The 20,195-nt window shown below is 44.8% G+C and overlaps 1 protein-coding gene across 4 annotated transcripts in view; it reads left to right on the top strand.

Annotated features, from left to right (window-relative positions):
• LOC118396559 (tensin-3) overlaps positions 1 to 20,195 on the top strand; it is a 93,965-nt gene that overhangs the window by 31,299 nt on the left and 42,471 nt on the right. For all 4 annotated transcript variants that reach the window (XM_052461547.1, XM_052461555.1, XM_052461553.1 and 1 more), the window contains exons 12-13: positions 4,684 to 4,788; positions 11,407 to 12,336. In XM_052461547.1, coding sequence (XP_052317507.1) covers positions 4,684 to 4,788; positions 11,407 to 12,336 — 1,035 coding nt within the window. The remainder of the gene's footprint in view (positions 1 to 4,683; positions 4,789 to 11,406; positions 12,337 to 20,195) is intronic.

Here is a 20,195-nt window from a genome sequence, read left to right as displayed (position 1 = left end):
AGAGCAGAGAAGAGCAGAACAGAACAGAGCAGAACAGAACAGAGCGGAACAGAACAGAACAGAGAAGAACAGAACAGAACAGAACAGAACAGAGCAGAACAGAACAGAGCAGAACAGAGCAGAACAGAGAAGAACAGAGGAGAACAGAACAGAGAAGAACAGAACAGAACAGAGCAGAACAGAACAGAGCAGAACAGAACAGAGCAGAGCGGAACAGAACAGAGAAGAACAGAACAGAGAAGAACAGAACAGAGCAGAACAGAGCAGAACAGAACAGAGAAGAACAGAACAGAGTAGAACAGAGCAGAACAGAGCAGAGCAGAACAGAACATAGAAGAACAGAACAGAGCAGAACAGAACAGAGAAGAACAGAGCAGAGCGGAACAGAGCAGAGCAGAACAGAGAAGAACAGAACGGAACAGAGCGGAACAGAACAGAGCGGAACAGAGCAGAGCGAATCAGAGCAGAACAGAACGGAGCAGAACAGAACGGAGCAGAACAGAACGGAGCAGAACAGAACAGAGCAGAACAGAACAGCGCAGAGCAGAGCGGAAAAGAGCGGAACAGAGCAGAGCGAATCAGAGCAGAACAGAACGGAGCAGAACAGAACGGAGCAGAACAGAACGGAGCAGAACGGAGCAGAACGGAACAGAACAGAACAGAACAGAGCAGAACAGAACAGAGCAGAACAGAGCAGAACAGAGAAGAACAGAGGAGAACAGAACAGAGAAGAACAGAACAGAACAGAGCAGAACAGAACAGAACAGAGCAGAACAGAACAGAGCAGAGCGGAACAGAACAGAGAAGAACAGAACAGAGAAGAACAGAACAGAGCAGAACAGAGCAGAACAGAACAGAGAAGAACAGAACAGAACAGAGTAGAACAGAACAGAGTAGAACAGAGCAGAACAGAGCAGAGCAGAACAGAACAGAGAAGAACAGAACAGAGCAGAACAGAACAGAGAAGAACAGAGCAGAGCGGAACAGAGCAGAGCAGAACAGAGAAGAACAGAACGGAACAGAGCGGAGCAGAACAGAGCGGAACAGAGCAGAACGGAACAGAGCAGAACGGAACGGAGCAGAACAGAACGGAGCAGAACAGAACAGAGCAGAACAGAACGGAACAGAGCGGAACAGAGCAGAACAGAACAGAACAGAGAAGAACAGAACAGAACAGAACAGAGCAGAGAAGAGCAGAACAGAACAGAGCAGAGAAGAGCAGAACAGAACAGAGCAGAACAGAACAGAGCGGAACAGAGCAGAGCAGAACAGAACAGAGCAGAACAGAACAGAGAAGAACAGAACAGAACAGAGCAGAGAAGAGCAGAACAGAACAGAGCAGAACAGAACAGAGCCGTCACAGCCCTTCACCCTGCAGTCACATATCCTGTCAGCTGCCGTCACAACCCTTCACCCTGCAGTCACATATCCTGTCAGCTGCCGTCACAGCCCTTCACCCTGCAGTCACATATCCTGTCAGCTGCCGTCACAGCCCTTCACCCTGCAGTCACATATCCTGCCAGCTGCCGAACAGCCCTTCACCCTGCAGTCACATATCCTGCCAGCTGCCATCACAGCCCTTCACCCTGCAGTCACATATCCTGTCAGCTGAACAGAACAGCCCTTCACCCTGCAGTCACATATCCTGTCAGCTGCCGGAACAGCCCTTCACCCTGCAGTAACACATCCTGTCAGCTGCCGTCACAAAAGAACAGAAGCATAACAGAACAGAGCAGAACAGTACAGAGAAGAACAGAACAGAACAGAGTAGAACAGAACAGAGCAGAACAGAGCGGAACAGAGCAGAACAGAACAGAACGGAGAAGAACAGAACAGAGAAGAACAGAACAGAGCAGAACAGAACAGAGCAGAGCAGATTTAGAACAGAGCAGAACAGAGCAGAACAGAGCAGAACAGAACAGAGCGGAACAGACAGAACAGAGCAGAACAGAGCAGAACAGAACAGAGAAGAACAGAACAGAACAGAGCAGAGAAGAGCAGAACAGAACAGAGCAGAACAGAACAGAGCGGAACAGAACAGAACAGAGAAGAAACAGAACAGAACAGAACAGAACAGAACAGAGCAGAACAGAACAGAGCAGAACAGAGCAGAACAGAGAAGAACAGAGGAGAACAGAACAGAGAAGAACAGAACAGAACAGAGCAGAACAGAACAGAGCAGAACAGAACAGAGCAGAGCAGAACAGAACAGAGAAGAACAGAACAGAGCAGAACAGAACAGAGCAGAACAGAGCAGAACAGAACAGAGAAGAACAGAACAGAACAGAGCAGAACAGAACAGAGTAGAACAGAGCAGAACAGAGCAGAGCAGAACAGAACAGAGCAGAACAGAACAGAGCAGAACAGAACAGAGCAGAACAGAGCAGAGAACGGAACAGAGCAGAGCAGAACAGAGAAGAACAGAACGGAACAGAGCAGAACAGAACAGCAGAACAGAACAGAGCAGAACAGAACAGAGCAGAACGGAACGGAGCAGAACAGAACGGAGCAGAACAGAACAGAGCAGAACAGAACAGAACAGAGCAGAGGAATCAGAGCAGAACAGAGCAGAACAGAACAGAACAGAACGAAGCAGAACAGAACAGAACAGAACAGAAAGAGCAGAACAGAACAGAGCAGAGCGGAACAGAACAGAACAGAGCAGAACAGAACAGAGCAGAACAGAACAGAGCAGAACAGAACAGAGCAGAACAGAACAGAGCAGAGCAGAACAGAACAGAGCAGAACAGAACAGAGCAGAACAGAACAGAGCAGAACAGAACAGAGCAGAACAGAACAGAGCAGAACAGGACAGAGAAGAACAGAACAGAACAGAACGGAGCAGAACAGAGCGGAACAGAGCAGAACGGAACAGAGCAGAACAGAACGGAGCAGAACAGAACAGAGCGGAACAGAGCGGAACAGAGCAGAACAGAACGGAGCAGAACAGAACAGAGCAGAGCGAATCAGAGCAGAACAGAACGGAGCAGAACAGAACGGAGCAGAACAGAACGGAGCAGAACAGAACAGAGCAGAACAGAACAGCGCAGAGCAGAACGGAACAGAGCAGAACAGAACAGAGCAGAACAGAACAGAGCAGAACAGAACAGAGCAGAACAGAGCAGGCAGCAGAGAGCAGAACAGAGCAGAACGGAACAGAGCAGAACAGAACGGAGCAGAACAGAACAGAGCAGAACAGAGCAGAGCAGAAAGAACAGAGCAGAACAGAACGGAGCAGAACAGAACAGAGCAGAACAGAACAGAACAGAGCAGAACAGAACAGAGCAGAGCGGAACAGAACAGAGAAGAACAGAACAGAGAAGAACAGAACAGAGCAGAACAGAGCAGAACAGAACAGAGAAGAACAGAACAGAACAGAGTAGAACAGAACAGAGTAGAACTAAATAATCAATTATCAAATCAAAACCAATCCTTCTGAGACCACCACATCTGAATTGTTCACCTGTTTAGTTAGTCTGAACAGACACAGACATGTCTGTTTCATAATATGCGTGTGTGAGCAGAAATTGTGCCAAAAGATTTGACCAAAGCAACCTGTGCCTTCTTGCTCTTTCCAGAAAGGGGCAGTATTCAGCACACTGCAGAGACTGGCTAACTGTAACACACACTCCTCTGTAACACACACTCCTCTGTAACACACACTCCTCTGTAACACACACTCCTCTGTAACACACACTCCTCTGTAACACACAACACACTCCTCTGTAACACACACTGCTCTGTAACACACACTCCTCTGTAACACACACTGCTCTGTAACTCACACTCCTCTGTAACACACACTCCTCTGTAACACACACTGCTCTGTAACACACACTCCTCTGTAACACACACTCCTCTGTAACACACACTGCTCTGTAAGTCACACTCCTCTGTAACACACACTCCTCTGTAACACACACTCCTCTGTAACACACACTGCTCTGTAACTCACACTCCTCTGTAACACACACTGCTCTGTAACACACACTGCTCTGTAACACACACTGCTCTGTAACACACACTCCTCTGTAACTCACACTCCTCTGTAACACACACTCCTCTGTAACACACACTCCTCTGTAGCACACACTGCTCTGTAACACACACTCTTCTGTAGCACACACACACTCCTCTGTAACCCACACTCCTCTGTAACACACACTCCTCTGTAACACACACTGCTCTGTAACACACACTCTTCTGTAGCACACACACACTCCTCTGTAACCCACACTCCTCTGTAACACACACTCCTCTGTAGCACACACCCCTCTGTAACACACACTGCTCCACTCAACAGGAAACAATAAAGGCTCTTATCACACAAACATCACCCAGGAATGCAGATCCCAGATACAGGCAAAGAAACAGACAGAGCAGAACTGCAAAGAGCTCAGGATTCAACCATCCATACACATAAACACACCTCCACAATCACGCACACAAACTCACACAAAAAATTGGAAAGAATTCATATTTTCTACAATATTTTTAAAAGTAAATAAACAAAAATGGTCCTCTCCAGGGATCAGCTGTTGTTGTTACAGAATATATGAGTGTTCCTTGACAATGCTGGGCTGTTGTGCAACAAACCCATGACGGAGATTCTCTGTCTTCCTCAGTCTCTCTCTCTCTCTTGCTCTCTGTTTATTTCTCTTTATGTGGTTTTATCGTCTGAAGGCAGTGGTCACTGGCAAAACGGACCCTCTGTCATCGTGGACTACGATTCCTGGGACCCCCTGGTTCGACGGGACTCCTATGAGAACATCTCTCCTGAAGGACTAGGTATTGTAACATCTCTCCAGAAGGACTAGGTATTGTAACATCTCTCCAGAAGGACTAGGTATTGTAACATCTCTCCTGAAGGACTCGGTATTGTAACATCTCTCCTGAAGGACTAGGTATTGTAACATCTCTCCTGAAGGACTAGGTATTGTAGCATCTCTCCAGAAGGACTAGGTATTGTAACATCTCTCCAGAAGGACTAGGTATTGTAACATCTCTCCAGAAGGACTAGGTATTGTAACATCTCTTCTGAAGGACTAGGTATTGTAACATCTCTCCAGAAGGACTAGGTATTGTAACATCTCTCCTGAAGGACTAGGTATTGTAACATCTCTCCTGAAGGACTAGGTATTATAACATCTCTCCAGAAGGACTAGGTATTGTAACATCTCTCCTGAAGGACTAGGTATTGTAACATCTCTCCACAAGGACTAGGTATTGTAACATCTCTCCAGAAGGACTAGGTATTGTAACATCTCTCCAGAAGGACTAGGTATTGTAACATCTCTCCTGAAGGACTAGGTATTGTAACATCTCTCCAGAAGGACTAGGTATTGTAACATCTCTCAAGAAGGACTAGGTATTGTAACATCTCTCCTGAAGGACTAGGTATTGTAACATCTCTCCTGAAGGACTAGGTATTGTAACATCTCTCCAGAAGGACTAGGTATTGTAACATCTCTCCTGAAGGACTAGGTATTGTAACATCTCTCCAGAAGGACTAGGTATTGTAACATCTCTCCAGAAGGACTAGGTATTGTAACATCTCTCCAGAAGGACTAGGTATTGTAACATCTCTCCAGAAGGACTAGGTATTGTAACATCTCTCAAGAAGGACTAGGTATTGTAACATCTCTCCTGAAGGACTAGGTATTGTAACATCTCTCCTGAAGGACTAGGTATTGTAACATCTCTCCAGAAGGACTAGGTATTGTAACATCTCTCCAGAAGGACTAGGTATTGTAACATCTCTCCAGAAGGACTAGGTATTGTAACATCTCTCCAGAAGGACTAGATATTGTAACATCTCTCCTGAATGCAAAATCATTTGCGTACCTTCTCGCCAGTCATATTAAGGACATTGCATTATTTTTAGGTAATTGCTCCCTCTCTCCTTGTCTCCTCTTGCATAGCACTTCATTATTAGACAGGATGTCACAGGTAAGCGTTGTGTTTAGTGGAGACCCTGGTCATTCTCCGGATCTAACCCTAAACCTTGACCTTTTTAAAACCACTTTATTGCCACTCTATGTGAAATTCCGATTCAAGTCCAATGTGATGATACTGTGATGAGAATGTGGATGAGGAATGGCAGGTGTCCTGTTGTTATGAGATAATACGAGCCACTTCAGTGTTTCCAGGGAATGGAGGGGTGTTGCAGAAGTTTCTCAGAACACTGGACAGCAGACTTACCACAGCTAGGTATTTAAAGCTATTTAAAGAGGTTTGTGACTTAGAATTGATGAAAACACACGCACGCACGCACACACACACAGACACACACACACACACACACACACACACACACACACACACACACACACACACACACACACACACACACACACACACACACACACACACACACACACACACACACACACACACACACACACACACACACACACACACACACACACACACACACACACACACACACACTACCCTGGACCAGACGACTGTAACAATCACTACAGCCGGTGGTTGAGGTTTGAGTCCCAGCTGTTTTAAACCAGGTCTATATCGGCAGCCATGTCATTTAGACAGACAGCGCATTGGGAAAGCAATGTGGCAAGGCACCATGCAAACAGTTATGCAAACATATGCACACACACACACTCGCAAACACACACACACACGCGCACACACATGCACACACACTGACACGGTATATTAACAGGTAAACAGACAAACTCACACACAGACATAATGAGGGTGCCAGCCTGTGAAAAAGAAAAAAACAGAAACTCAGAAGAATGTTGTTTTCAGCCACAGATGGTTCAGTTTGAACCCCCTTCTCTTTCTCTCTATGTTAAACTGTCTCTTTCTCTCCCCCTCTCCCCCCTCTCTCCCTCTTTCTCTCCCCCTCTCTCTCTTTCCCTCTCTCTCTCCCCTCCCCTCCCCTCCCCTCTCTCTCTCTCTCTCTCTCTCTCTCTCTCTCTCTCTCTCTCTCTCTCTCTCTCTCTCTCTCTCTCTCTCTCTCTCTCTCCTTCTCCCTCTCTCTCCTCTCTCTCTCATTCTCTCTCCCCCCCTCTCTCTCTCACTCTCTCTCTCTCACCCACTCTCTCTCTCCCTGTCTCTTTCCAGCTCTCTCCTTCTCTACCTTTCCCTTCTCCCTCTCCCTTCTCTCTCGCTACATATCACTCACTACATATCACCTTGTACCTTTCTCTCCTATGTCTCTCTTCTCCTCCTTTCTACTTTGTCAGGTTCAGGTTGCAGGTTTCCATACCGTCCCCCTGGAGGTACTGAGAGAGGAAGGGAAAGAGTGAGAGTGAGAGAGAGAGAGAGATACCCAGAGCAAAACAGAATCTTTTGGAGTGTAAGAGTAGGTGGTGAGTCGAGCGCTTAAAGGAGAGAGAGGGGAAGAGAGAGAGAGAGGGGAGAGAGAGATGGAGAGAGAGAAAGAGAGAAGGAGAGGGGAAAAGAGAAGGAGAGAGCGAGAGAGGAAGGGAGAAAGAGAGAGAGAGAAGGAGAGAGAGAGATGGGGAGAGAGAGAGCGCGTAGGGGGACCCAGGGGGGCAGTTAGCACCTTTAGAGAAAGAGAGAAAGAATGTTACTCTCTGCTAGTCTTCCTTTAGCTGCCTTAGAGAAAGAGGGACGACAGAAGAGGAGAGGAGCTCTACACAAAACCTGGTCTGAACGGTTACCACTCTCTTCTCTATCTTTATCCTCTCTTCTTTCTCTGTCCTTTTCAATTATTTATTCCTTTCTCTTTCTTGTTCCCCTTCAACCATATGTTTGTCATCTGGGTTCTCTCCTACTCTCCCTCACATTTTGAAGGGACGAGTGAGGCATTTTTCCAGATTTAGTGACGATGTAAGTTGATGTGATGTTGTGTTACAGTTGGTATAGGGAGAACATTGTAGCTCTAAGTTGTTGTAGTACTTATTGTATTAGTGAATGTCTGTCGTGTGAGTGATGTTAGTGAGTTGTTTTGTTGTGACAGGATTTAGTGTCAGTTACAGGGTATAGTTGTGTCTGTGTTGCTGCTTGTTCAATATGTCATACAGTGATGAGTGAGATGGGACGTGTGTGTGTCTGTGTCTGTTAGACCAGCTGTGTGGCTTTACCATGCATGTCTGGTATTTGAGTATCAGAGTCTCGCTGGACTGAAGGACTTCACTATGTATTTGTGTGTGTGTGTGTGTGTGTGTGTGCGTGCGTGTGTGCGTGTAGCTTTGTTATGATATTCATCTGGACATAACTGGTTCAGAAGCACCCACACATGTTGCAGGTTAGCATGTTATAGAGGTAGCTATGCATCTATAATGTCTTTATTTTACTGCTCTTTAGATTCAACAATCTGGCTGCTAAGGCAGTTTTATGAATGAGACAAGAAGTTCAGTCTAAATGGCACCCTATTCACTATATAGGGCGCCACTTTTGACCAGTAATATAGGGGCCCTGGTCAAATGCAATAGGGTTCTTCGGCAGTCCCCATAGATCCATGTACAACCGTCGGTGAAAAGGGTTCTATGTGGAACCCATAAAGGTTAGACCTGGAACCAACAAAGGGTTCTCCTATGGGGACTGCCAAATAACCAAATACAGTTCTAGATAGTACATTTTATAGATAGTTCTAGATTGTACATTGTATAGTAACATACACTAGGAGTGTATGTAACTATACATGTGTTGTTACAGTAAGAGTATGTTATTGTTGCTCTTCAGGGTGGAAATGTCTCAACAGTTTCCCACAGATGGAGGAATGCTACTATGCATGTGTTGTTACAGGAAGTTTGTTTTATTTTTTACAGTAACAGATTACCCCAGATCATCCTATACAGTGCCTTGCAAAAGTATTCAGACCCATTGGAATTATTCATAGTTTATTGTGTTACAAAGTGGGATTAAAATTGATTTAATTGTACTGTTTTACAACAATCTACAATCTACCCTGTAATGTCAAAGTGGTTGAAAAATTCCACTTTTAAATGAAATAAAATACCTAAAATATAGTTGTTGCATAGGTGTCAGCTCCCTGAGTCAGTTCATGTTAGAAACACCTCTGGCATCGATTACAGCTGTGAGTCTTCTTGGGTAAGTCTTTAAAAGCTTTGCACACCTGGATTGTGCAACATTTGTCCATTATTTCTTTCAAAATTCTTCAAGCTCTGTCAAAATGTTGGACAGCAATGTTCAAGTCTTGCCATAGATTTTCAAGCAGATTTAAGTCAAAATGGTGACTTGGCCAGTCAGGAACATTCACTGTCTTCTTGGTAAGCAACTCCAGTGTAGATTTGGCTAGGTTATTGTCCTGCTGAAAGGTGAATTCCTCTCCCAGTGTCTGGTGTAAAGCAGACTAAAGCAGGTTTTCCTCAAGTGTTTTACCTGTACTTAGTTCCATCTCGTTTCTTTTCATCCTGAAAAACTACACAGTCTTTGCCGATGTCAAGCATACCCATACCATGATGCAGCCACCATGCTTGAAAATAAGGAGGCAGTATCTCAGTGATGTGTTGTGTTGGATTTGCCCCAAATATAAGGCTTTGCATTTATGCCAAAAACTATATTCCTTTGCTATTTTTTGTTCTTTTCAGTATTACTTTAGCGCCTTGTTGCATAGAAGATGCATGTTTTGGAATAGTTTGTATGTTTGTATTCTTCTTCTTTAGGTCATTATTGTGGAGTCACAACAATGTTGTTGATCCATCCTCAGCCATTGAACTCTGTAGCTGTTTTAAAATCACCAATGTCCTCATGGTAACATCCCTGAGCAGTTTAATTCCTGTCCTGCAGTTCAGTTCAGAAGGTTGTCTGTATCGTTGATGTGCCTGGGTGGTTTAATACATCATCCACAGCATAAGTATTAACTTGACCATGCTTGAAGATATAGTCAATGTCTGGTTTGTTATTGTTACCCATCTACCAATCACTGCCCTTCTTTATGAGGCTTTCTCAAAGCTCCCTGGTCGTTGTAGTTGTATCTATGCTTGAAATGCAATACTTGACTGAGGGACCTGACAGATGTTGTATGTATGGGGGACAGAGGAAGGGGTTGTCATTCAAAAATCATGTCAAGCCCTATTATTTCACATAGAGTGAGTCCATGTAACTTATTATGTGATTTGTTAAACCAAATTTGACTCCTGAACTAATTTAGTCTTGTCTAAGCAAAGGAGGTGAATACTTATGCAATGAATATCATTTTGTTATGATAAAAAAAATGTTTTATCAAAAAATACAATTGTTTTTTCTTCCTCTTTGACATTACAGAGTATTTTGTATAGATTTTTGACAAAAATCTATTTTAATCCCACGTTCTAACACGATAAACCGTAAAGAAATCCAGGGGTCTGAATACTTTTGCAAAGCACTGTATGTGAGGAAATTGTTTGTGTTTAATTTTTTGTGGAGTTGTATAAAGCTGAGTAGAGACTCAGCAGTAGCCACTTGTCTTTCCTGGTTTACTCTGACGTTAGGGTTACACTTCAGAGGTCACGTGTGTGTGTGTGTGTGTGTGTGTGTGTGTGTGTGTGTGTGTGTGTGTGTGTGTGTGTGTGTGTGTGTGTGTGTGTGTGTGTGTGTGTGTGTGTGTGTGTGTGTGTGTTTGAGCTTGCCATCCGTGCCCTCCCACAGTACCTCATTGATCACTCACTGTCTCTGTTAATTTGTCTCTCCTTTCTGCTTTTCCAAAGTGTCTGTGTCCCATTGGCTTTTCCAAAGTGTCTGTGTCCCATAGGCTTTTCCAAAGTGTCTGTGTCCCATAGGCTTTTCCAAAGTGTCTGTGTCCCATAGGCTTTTCCAAAGTGTCTGTGTCCCATAGGCTTTTCCAAAGTGTCTGTGTCCCATAGGCTTTTCCAAAGTGTCTGTGTCCCATAGGCTTTTCCAAAGTGTCTGTGTCCCATAGGCTTTTCCAAAGTGCCTGTGTCCCATAGGCTTACGATTCTTAATTTGTTCATTCATATTCCATATATTCCATTCTGGTCTGGGTGAGCTAGGTGTTAGGTGATGTGATGTAGCATGTGTTTGTGTTGCCTGCATATTGAATGGTGCTGGTGGTTGACTGTGAACACACTAGCTAACAGACTAATGCCGTGCTATCTGTCATATCAGAGCCCAGGTGGAGGGAGGGGTCCTCTGCTCTGTCAGGCTTGGTGTGTTCTTTCTGAGACAGAAGCAACTATGCAGATAAAGACACACACGCAATGTAGAGATCACACAAAGACACTGCTGTTATCTAGATGGAGTGTGTCTGGTCTGGAGACAAGGCAAACGTCTGTGTGTGTATGTATCTGTGAATGTGTGTGTCAGAAGATGACTAAGACAGGAGGGTGAGGATTGTAGGTTGTAAAGCGTGTAATATGTGTGACTCAGTAGATGTGAGTATGTGTGTAAATATTCACTATTTGTTATGGCTGTCTGTCTTACTCTTCCTCTCCTCCTCTTACTCAGCTCTTCCTCGTAGCCCGGGCCCTGTTGATGGCAACCTATCCGCCAGAGTAAGGAAGGGAAGTAGTGACAAAGGAGCTCCGTTTCACCTGGCAACCAGCTGCCCTATCCCCAGTGACCTTAAACTGTCAGCCAGCAAAGACTCAGGCCTCTCTATCGCCTCCCAGAGGACCGGAGGTATTACTGCAGTGAGCCCCAAGAGAGGGCCCAGTCAGGACGAACTTACCCAGCTCAGGCGGCTTCTATCTGGGGTCGGCCTGGAACCTCATCTGGAGGATATAACTGACCTCCCAGCCTCCTGTAACGCAGCGAGGGAGATGGAGGGGGATGAAGCTGGGTTAGGGCAGCCTGTGAAGGCCTCTCCTAGCGAGAGGGAGTCAGACATCCTTTATGATGACAAGGTTAGCCCCGAGGCTAGCATTGGCTCGTTCTCCTCTGAGAGCATACCTGAAGCCCAGGGATTGGTCCAGAGTGGAAGTGGATACTCCACCCCCTCCACCCAATCATGGGTGCAGCAGCAGCAGATAGTCGTCAGGGGGCAGGACAGCCCTGTGGATACACTTTCTCTGATTGGTCCAAACACCTTGTCACTTCCAGACATGCCCAATGGGGGGAGCAGCAGCAGAGAGTCGGTGAAGAGAGGAGTGGAGGGAGGGGTGGGGTCGCCTGTACAGACAGACAGTCACACACACGCCTCACACACCACCCATACACCGTTGCCCTCAGGGGAACCTTGCGGGCAGGAGGAGCTTGCCTCTTTAGCCACAGACATTGATGAGTCCATCGAGCAGCTTAACCAGCTGATCCTAGATCTGGACCCCACCTTCATACCTGTTCCCACCCGACACACCCCCCTCCCCCTTGCTCTCTCCACCTCCCTCTACACCAATGGTAACAACCATACGACGACACATGCCAACGCCAGCCAATCAGGTAAGACCATATTAGCAGAGCAGGGTACCATTGATAGAATAGAAACCTGATAGATAGAAACCTGTTGAAATTAAATACAAAAAGCACAAGACAGAATCACAAACATCAAGTATTGCTGTTTGAGATTTGAATAACTTTTATTTAACAACTTAATAAACCTTTTTTTTCACAGAAGTTAAGCTGCTTTTAAATTGTATTTTTTCAGCTTCTCTCGTTAGATTGGATGTTTAATCGGTGCAGGAACCAATGCGGTCTTAACATGCACTCAGTGACTGTTAATTTAATAAATGTATTTGAGATACAGTAGAATCACAAGGAAAGGTACAGTAGAATCACAAAGGTTTATTCCCTCCCATGTTCCAGTCTATTGTCCTCAGTAACAGTAGAATTATCACATTTAGGACGCCCCATCTCACAGAGGCGGGGTTATGGAAGGACATGTAAAGGAAACAGATCAACAGTGGGCTTATACATTACAGCTGTACTGTTAAAGATTTCCATTGTGGAATCCCTCAGAGACATACCATAAAACGTCTGTCTGTCTGTCTGTCTGTCTGTCTGTCTGACTGTCTGTCTGACTGACTGACTGACTCAGTGACTGACTGACTGACTGACTGACTCAGTGACTGACTGACTGCCTGACTCAGTGACTGACTCAGTGACTGACTGACTGACTCAGTGACTGACTGACTCAGTGACTGACTGACTGACTCAGTGACTGACTGACTGACTGACTCAGTGACTGACTGACTGACTCAGTGACTGACTGACTGACTGACTGACTCAGTGACTGACTGACTCAGTGACTGACTCAGTGACTGACTGACTGACTGACTGACTCAGTGACTGACTGACTGACTGACTGACTGACTCAGTGACTGACTGACTGACTGACTCAGTGACTGACTGACTGCCTGACTCAGTGACTGACTCAGTGACTGACTGACTGACTCAGTGACTGACTGACTCAGTGACTGACTGACTGACTCAGTGACTGACTGACTGACTGACTGACTGACTGACTCAGTGACTCAGTGACTGACTGACTGACTGACTCAGTGACATGATTCCAGATGCCAGGCTAAAGAAAATAAAGTTGTTCCAGTTTTCAGATGTTTAGAGTGGTGCAGGTAAAGAGCTAGGTTTGGACATGTTCTCATAGCAGAGTTCAACACAGACACTTTATACACCTTAATGTAACACTGCCTGGCTGTGAAACTACCCTTCTAACCAAGGGAAGTCTGGCATGGTCTAGGGCTTGTCCACTGTGTTTGCTGAGTGGGTGTAAAAGTTTGCTTAAGCCGGTAATAGATACTTCTGTATAAGCAGTGTAAAATCAGGGCCTCATAAGTACAGTACAGTAAATGACAAACTAACATTTTTAACATATTTTTTAAGCGACTGGAAGAAATGTCTTCACAGCCAGGAGTACATGTACTATAGCAGAACCCAATCAAACTTAGCTGTAGTTGTTGCAGGTGGAACTGAACTGTACTGTATGTACTGTATGTATTGCACTGTACTGTATGTACTGTACTGTATGTACTGAACTATATGTACTCTATGTACTGTACTGTATGTACTGTACTGTATGTACTGTACTGTATGTGCTGTACTATGTACTGTGCTGTATATACAGTATTATATGTACTGTACTCTATGTATTGTACTGTACTCTATGTACTGTACTGTATGTACTGTACTGTTCTGTATGTACTGTAATATATGACTATGTACTGTAATGTAAGTACTGTATATGCTATACTGTATATACTGTATATTACTGTATGTACTGTAATGTAAGTACTGTACTGTATGTACTGTACTGTAGGTACTGTACTGTATGTACTGTAATGTAGGTACTGTACTGTGTACTGTACTGTACTGCATGTACTGTATGTACTGTACTGCATGTACTGTATGCACTTTACTGTATGTACTTGTACTGTATGTACTGTATGTACTGTAATATTGGTACTGCATGTACTGTACTGTATGTACTGTACTGTATGTACTGCACTGTACTGTGCTCTATGTACTGTACTGTATGTACTGTACTGTACCATATGTACTGTATGTACTGTATGTACTGTACTATATGTACTGTAATATATGTACTGTAATTACTGTACTTTACTGTATGTACTGTGATGTGGCGGCAGGGTTGCATAGTGGTTAGAGCGTTGGACTAGTAACCGAAAGGTTGCAAGTTCGAATCCCCGAGCTGACAAGGTACAAATCTGTCATTCTGCCCCTGAACAGGCAGTTAACCCACTGTTCCTAGGCCGTCATTGAAAATAAGAATTTGTTCTTAACTGACTTGCCTGGTTAAATAAAGGTCAAATAAAAAAAATAAAAAGTGCTATACTTTATGTACTGTAATAATGTACTGAATGTACTGTACCGTATGTACTGTATGTACTGTACTATATAATACTGTATGTATTGTATGTACTGTACTGTATGCACTGTAATGTATGTACTGTATGTTGTGTACTGTATGTACTGCATATTACTGTATGTACTGTATGTACTGTATGTACTGTACTATACTGTATGTACTGTACTATATGTACTCTACAGTATGTACTCTATGTACTGTACTGTATGTACTGTACTATATTGTACTCTACTGTATGTACTGTATGTTTCAGGACAAGGGGATATTGTGACAACTAAGTGATACTGTAAAGGTAAACAAATGAACTTTGACTTCCAGTCATACAGTATGATCAGTGAGAGTTTGTTCCTCTATCTTCCTAGCTACCCCCTGCTAGTTCTGTCCAGTGTGTTCATTTCAAGTTTATTTGTCATGTGCACATGATACAGAAGGCGTAAAACAGTACAGTGAAATGCTTTCTTAAAAGCTCTTTCCCAACGATGCAATATTCAATATCAAGATTAGAGAAATAATATAAAGAGGTGAATATGAGCAGCACAAGGGCTACATTACAACAACAGGAGTGAAGTTAAGCATGTACATCAGAGCAACTTGATCAGTTGGACCCAGTCCCAGACAGATGGAATAGGAACATCTTGAATAATTTGGGAATCTAGCATAAAGACTGTGTGTGTCGGTATCTACCATAGAGAGTAATCACACATTCCCAAATCCAGTTCAGGTGTTTTGGAAACCCTGCACTCCAGGGAAGACCTGCTCCGATTACAGAATGACGGTAATTCCAGACACCCTTCCGAACACCCCACTGAGGGCCTCACAGTAATTCACCGTGATTCATATCGCCATGGCAGCCAGATTCTTGTCGCGATGACAGCAAGCTTTGAAGTGATGCAGAGGAAGTGAGACACCATTGAGTAGCAACGAACATGCCCCACCCACCTGAGGATGGATTTTTCAGACATCTAATTCCTGTGTTTGAGGGGTGCAAAATCCTATTGTCACTTAAATCTTGCAGGGTTGATTGCTTTAATTTTACTCCTTTGACTCTTATTCTTTCATTGCTTGTGCCTGTTGTTTTTTCCCCGTTAACATTACTAATGCAGAAATGTTGTAATGACCTTTCAAAAAAAAAAAACAGTAATGGCTGAAATAGGCTCAAAGGAATATATTGTCTTTCTGTTGAATCTATAAGAACACTAAAGCTTCGTCTGGGATTTAAAGCACCGTCTCAACACTTACATCACTAGAAAAGAAATGGGTGCACATTTTTGGTGGTCTTAAAAAAGGTCATATTTTAATACAGTTGAAATGTTTACACATTAGTTGCGCTGAAATGAAAGCAACTTCCGAATATTAACACTTAGATTATAGTTATGTCTGATCTTGCAAACAATGTAAAGTATGTTTAGATGGGTGTAATCTAGAGCCAAGCGTGTTGATTTCAGTTCAGGTGACTGCAGGTAGTGTAGACAGAGCAGGTAGTGTAGACAGAGCAGGTAGAGTAGACAGAGCAGGTAGTGTAGACAGAGCAGGTAGAGTAGACAGAGCAGGTAGTGTAGACAGAGCAGGTAGAGTAGACAGAGCATGTAGTGTAGACAGAGCAGGTAGAGTAGACAGAGTAGGTAGTGTAGACAGAGCAGGTAGTGTAGACAGAGCAGGTAGTGTAGACAGAGCAGGTAGAGTAGACAGAGCAGGTAGTGTAGACAGAGCAGGTAGAGTAGACAGAGCAGGTAGTGTAGACAGAGCAGGTAGAGTAGACAGAGCATGTAGTGTAGACAGAGCAGGTAGAGTAGACAGAGCAGGTAGAGTAGACAGAGCAGGTAGAGTAGACAGAGCAGGTAGTGTAGACAGAGCAGGTAGTGTAGACAGAGCAGGTAGAGTAGACAGAGCAGGTAGAGTAGACAGAGCAGGTAGAGTAGGCAGAGCAGGTAGTGTAGACAGAGCAGGTAGAGTAGACAGAGCAGGTAGAGTAGGCAGAGCAGGTAGAGTAGACAGAGCAGGTAGAGTAGGCAGAGCAGGTAGAGTAGACAGAGCAGGTAGTGTAGACAGAGCAGGTAGTGTAGACAGAGCAGGTAGAGTAGACAGAGCAGGTAGAGTAGACAGAGCAGGTAGAGTAGACAGAGCAGGTAGTGTAGACAGAGCAGGTAGTGTAGACAGAGCAGGTAGAGTAGACAGAGCAGGTAGAGTAGGCAGAGCAGGTAGAGTAGGCAGAGCAGGTAGAGCAGGTAGAGTAGACAGAGCAGATAGTGTAGACAGAGCAGGTAGAGTAGACAGAGCAGGTAGAGTAGACAGAGCAGATAGTGTAGACAGAGTAGGTAGTGTAGACAGAGCAGGTAGAGTAGACAGAGCACTGTACTGTATGTGCTGTATGTGCTGTATGTGCTGTACTGTAATGTATGTACTGTATGTTATGTTTGTACTGTATGTACTGTAATGTATGTACTGTATGTACTGTAATGTTTGTGCTGTAATGTACTGCATATCTGTAATGTATGTACTCTACTGTATGTACTATATGTACTGTAATATATGTGCTGTATTTACTGTACTGTATGTACTGTATATATTGTATGTACTTTACTGTATGTGTTCTTTGTACTGTACTGTATGTGCCATATGTACTGTACTGTATGTATTGTGCTGTACTGTATGTACTGTATGGGTGGGACATGCATGTTGCTACTCAATGGCGTCTCCCTTCCTCTGCATCACTTCAAAGCTTGCTGTCATTGTGATATGAATCTGGCTGCCATGGCGATATGAATCACCGTGAGTTACTGTAAGGTCCTCAGTGGGGTGTTCGGAAAGGTGTCTGGAATTACCGTCATTCTGTAATCGGAGCAGGTCTTCCCTGGAGTGCAGGGTTTCCAAAACACCTGAACTGGATTTGGGAATGTGTGATTACTCTCTATGGTAGATACCGACACACACAGTCTTTATGCTAGACTCCCAAACATTTCCAGATGTTCTCTTTCCATCTGTCTGGGACTGGGTCCAACTGATCAAGTTGCTCTGATGTACATGCTTAACTTCACTCCTGTTGTTGTAATGTAGCCCTTGTGCTGCTCATATTCTTCTCTCTATCTCACCCTCTCTCCTCTGTCACACCCACTCTCTCCCTATTCTCCTCAAGTTATTTTTCCTACAGTGCGGTCAGTTATTGTTGTTGTTAGTGGTTGAGGTGGTGTGGCTGAGGAGATTGATTTGTGTGGTGTTTTCTAAAGGGAACAGATATTACGTCTTCTGAGGATGGTTGAGGTTTGATAATAATTACATAACACTGTTACTGGGTTCACCACACACAGTATTGTTGTTCTGGTAAAACTGGGTGTTGGACAGTTGTGATGTCTGTGGTTTAGTTCGTTTTGAAATCTTGAAAAATGGCGCCGATAGAGAGGGCAGCCGAGCTTCTAGACCCTAAGCAATTTTGCAGTATTTTGTTTTTTTATGTGTTCTTTTATACATTATTAGGACAGAACGTTTTTGTTATTACATATAGCCGGGAAGAACTTTTGTATATCAGAGCGGTGGTAACTCACCAGCATTACCAGTATTACGACCAGGTATACGACCAGGTACGACTTTCCCAAATCGGATACTTTGTTCATACCCCCCAGGGCAATTGAACTGATTCCAGAGGCTGACCCAAAACATCGCCGGCAGAGAAGAGGTACTCAGAGTGGACTTCTAGTCTGTCTCAGGAGGTGCGCACACCACCCACCGCTTCTGAGTATATTACTCACTAATGTTCAGTCTGGATAATAAAGTTGACGAGCTGAGGGCAAGGATTTCCTTCCAGAGAGACATCAGGGATTGTAACATACTCACGGGAACATGGCTCTCTCAGGATATACTGTCTGAGTCCTTACAGCCAGTTGGGTTCTCAGTTCATCGTGCAGACAGGAATAAATATCTCTCTGGGAAGAAGGAGTGTGGGGGTGTATGTTTCATGATTAACTACTTATGATCTGATTCGGTGTGCGAGTTCATTAGAACGTGCGTCGAAGATGTCGTTCACATAGCAACGATAAAAACATTCCCTAACCAGAAACCGTGGATTGATGGCAGCATTCGCGTGAAACTGAAAGCGCGAACCACTGCTTTTAATCAGGGCAAGGTGTCTGGCAACATGACCGAATACAAACAGTGCAGCTATTCCCTCCGCAAGGCTATTAAACAAGCTAAGCGTCAGTACAGAGACAAAGTGGAATCTCAATTCAACGGCTCAGACACAAGAGGCATGTGGCAGGGTCTACAGTCAATCACGGACTACAAGAAGAAACCCAGCCCAGTCACAGACCAGGATGTCTTGCTCCCAGGCAGACTAAATAACTTTTTTGCCCGCTTTGAGGACAATACAGTGCCACTGACACGGCCTGCAACGAAAACATGCGGTCTCTCCTTCACTGCAGCCGAGGTGAGTAAGACATTTAAACGTGTTAACCCTCGCAAGGCTGCAGGCCCAGACGGCATCCCCAGCCGCGCCCTCAGAGCATGCGCAGACCAGCTGGCCGGTGTGTTTACGGACATATTCAATCAATCCCTATACCAGTCTGCTGTTCCCACATGCTTCAAGAGGGCCACCATTGTTCCTGTTCCCAAGAAAGCTAAGGTAACTGAGCTAAACTACTATCGCCCCGTAGCACTCACTTCCGTCATCATGAAGTGCTTTGAGAGACTAGTCAAGGACCATATCACCTCCACCCTACCTGACACCCTAGACCCACTCCAATTTGCTTACCGCCCAAATAGGTCCACAGACGATGCAATCTCAACCACATTGCACACTGCCCTAACCCACCTGGACAAGAGGAATACCTATGTGAGAATGCTGTTCATCGACTACAGCTCGGCATTCAACACCATAGTACCCTCCAAGCTCGTCATCAAGCTCCAGACCCTGGGTCTCGACCCCGCCCTGTGCAACTGGGTACTGGACTTCCTGATGGGCCGCCCCCAGGTGGTGAGGGTAGGCAACAACATCTCCTCCCCGCTGATCCTCAACACGGGGGCCCCACAAGGGTGCGTTCTGAGCCCTCTCCTGTACTCCCTGTTCATCCACGACTGCGTGGCCACGCACGCCTCCAACTCAATCATCAAGTTTGCGGACGACACAACAGTGGTAGGCTTGATTACCAACAACGACGAGACGGCCTACAGGGAGGAGGTGAGGGCCCTCGGAGTGTGGTGTCAGGAAAATAACCTCACACTCAACGTCAACAAAACTAAGGAGATGATTGTGGACTTCAGGAAACAGCAGAGGGAACACCCCCCTATCCACATTGATGGAACAGTAGTGGAGAGGGTAGCAAGTTTTAAGTTCCTCGGCATACACATCACAGACAAACTGAATTGGTCCACTCACACTGACAGCGTAGTGAAGAAGGCGCAGCAGCGCCTCTTCAACCTCAGGAGGCTGAAGAAATTCGGCTTGTCACCAAAAGCACTCACAAACTTC

This window comes from Oncorhynchus keta, chromosome 1, assembly GCF_023373465.1.
Source record: "Oncorhynchus keta strain PuntledgeMale-10-30-2019 chromosome 1, Oket_V2, whole genome shotgun sequence".
Taxonomy (NCBI): Eukaryota; Metazoa; Chordata; class Actinopteri; order Salmoniformes; family Salmonidae; genus Oncorhynchus; species Oncorhynchus keta.
This window is presented reverse-complemented; position numbering and strand designations above follow the sequence as displayed.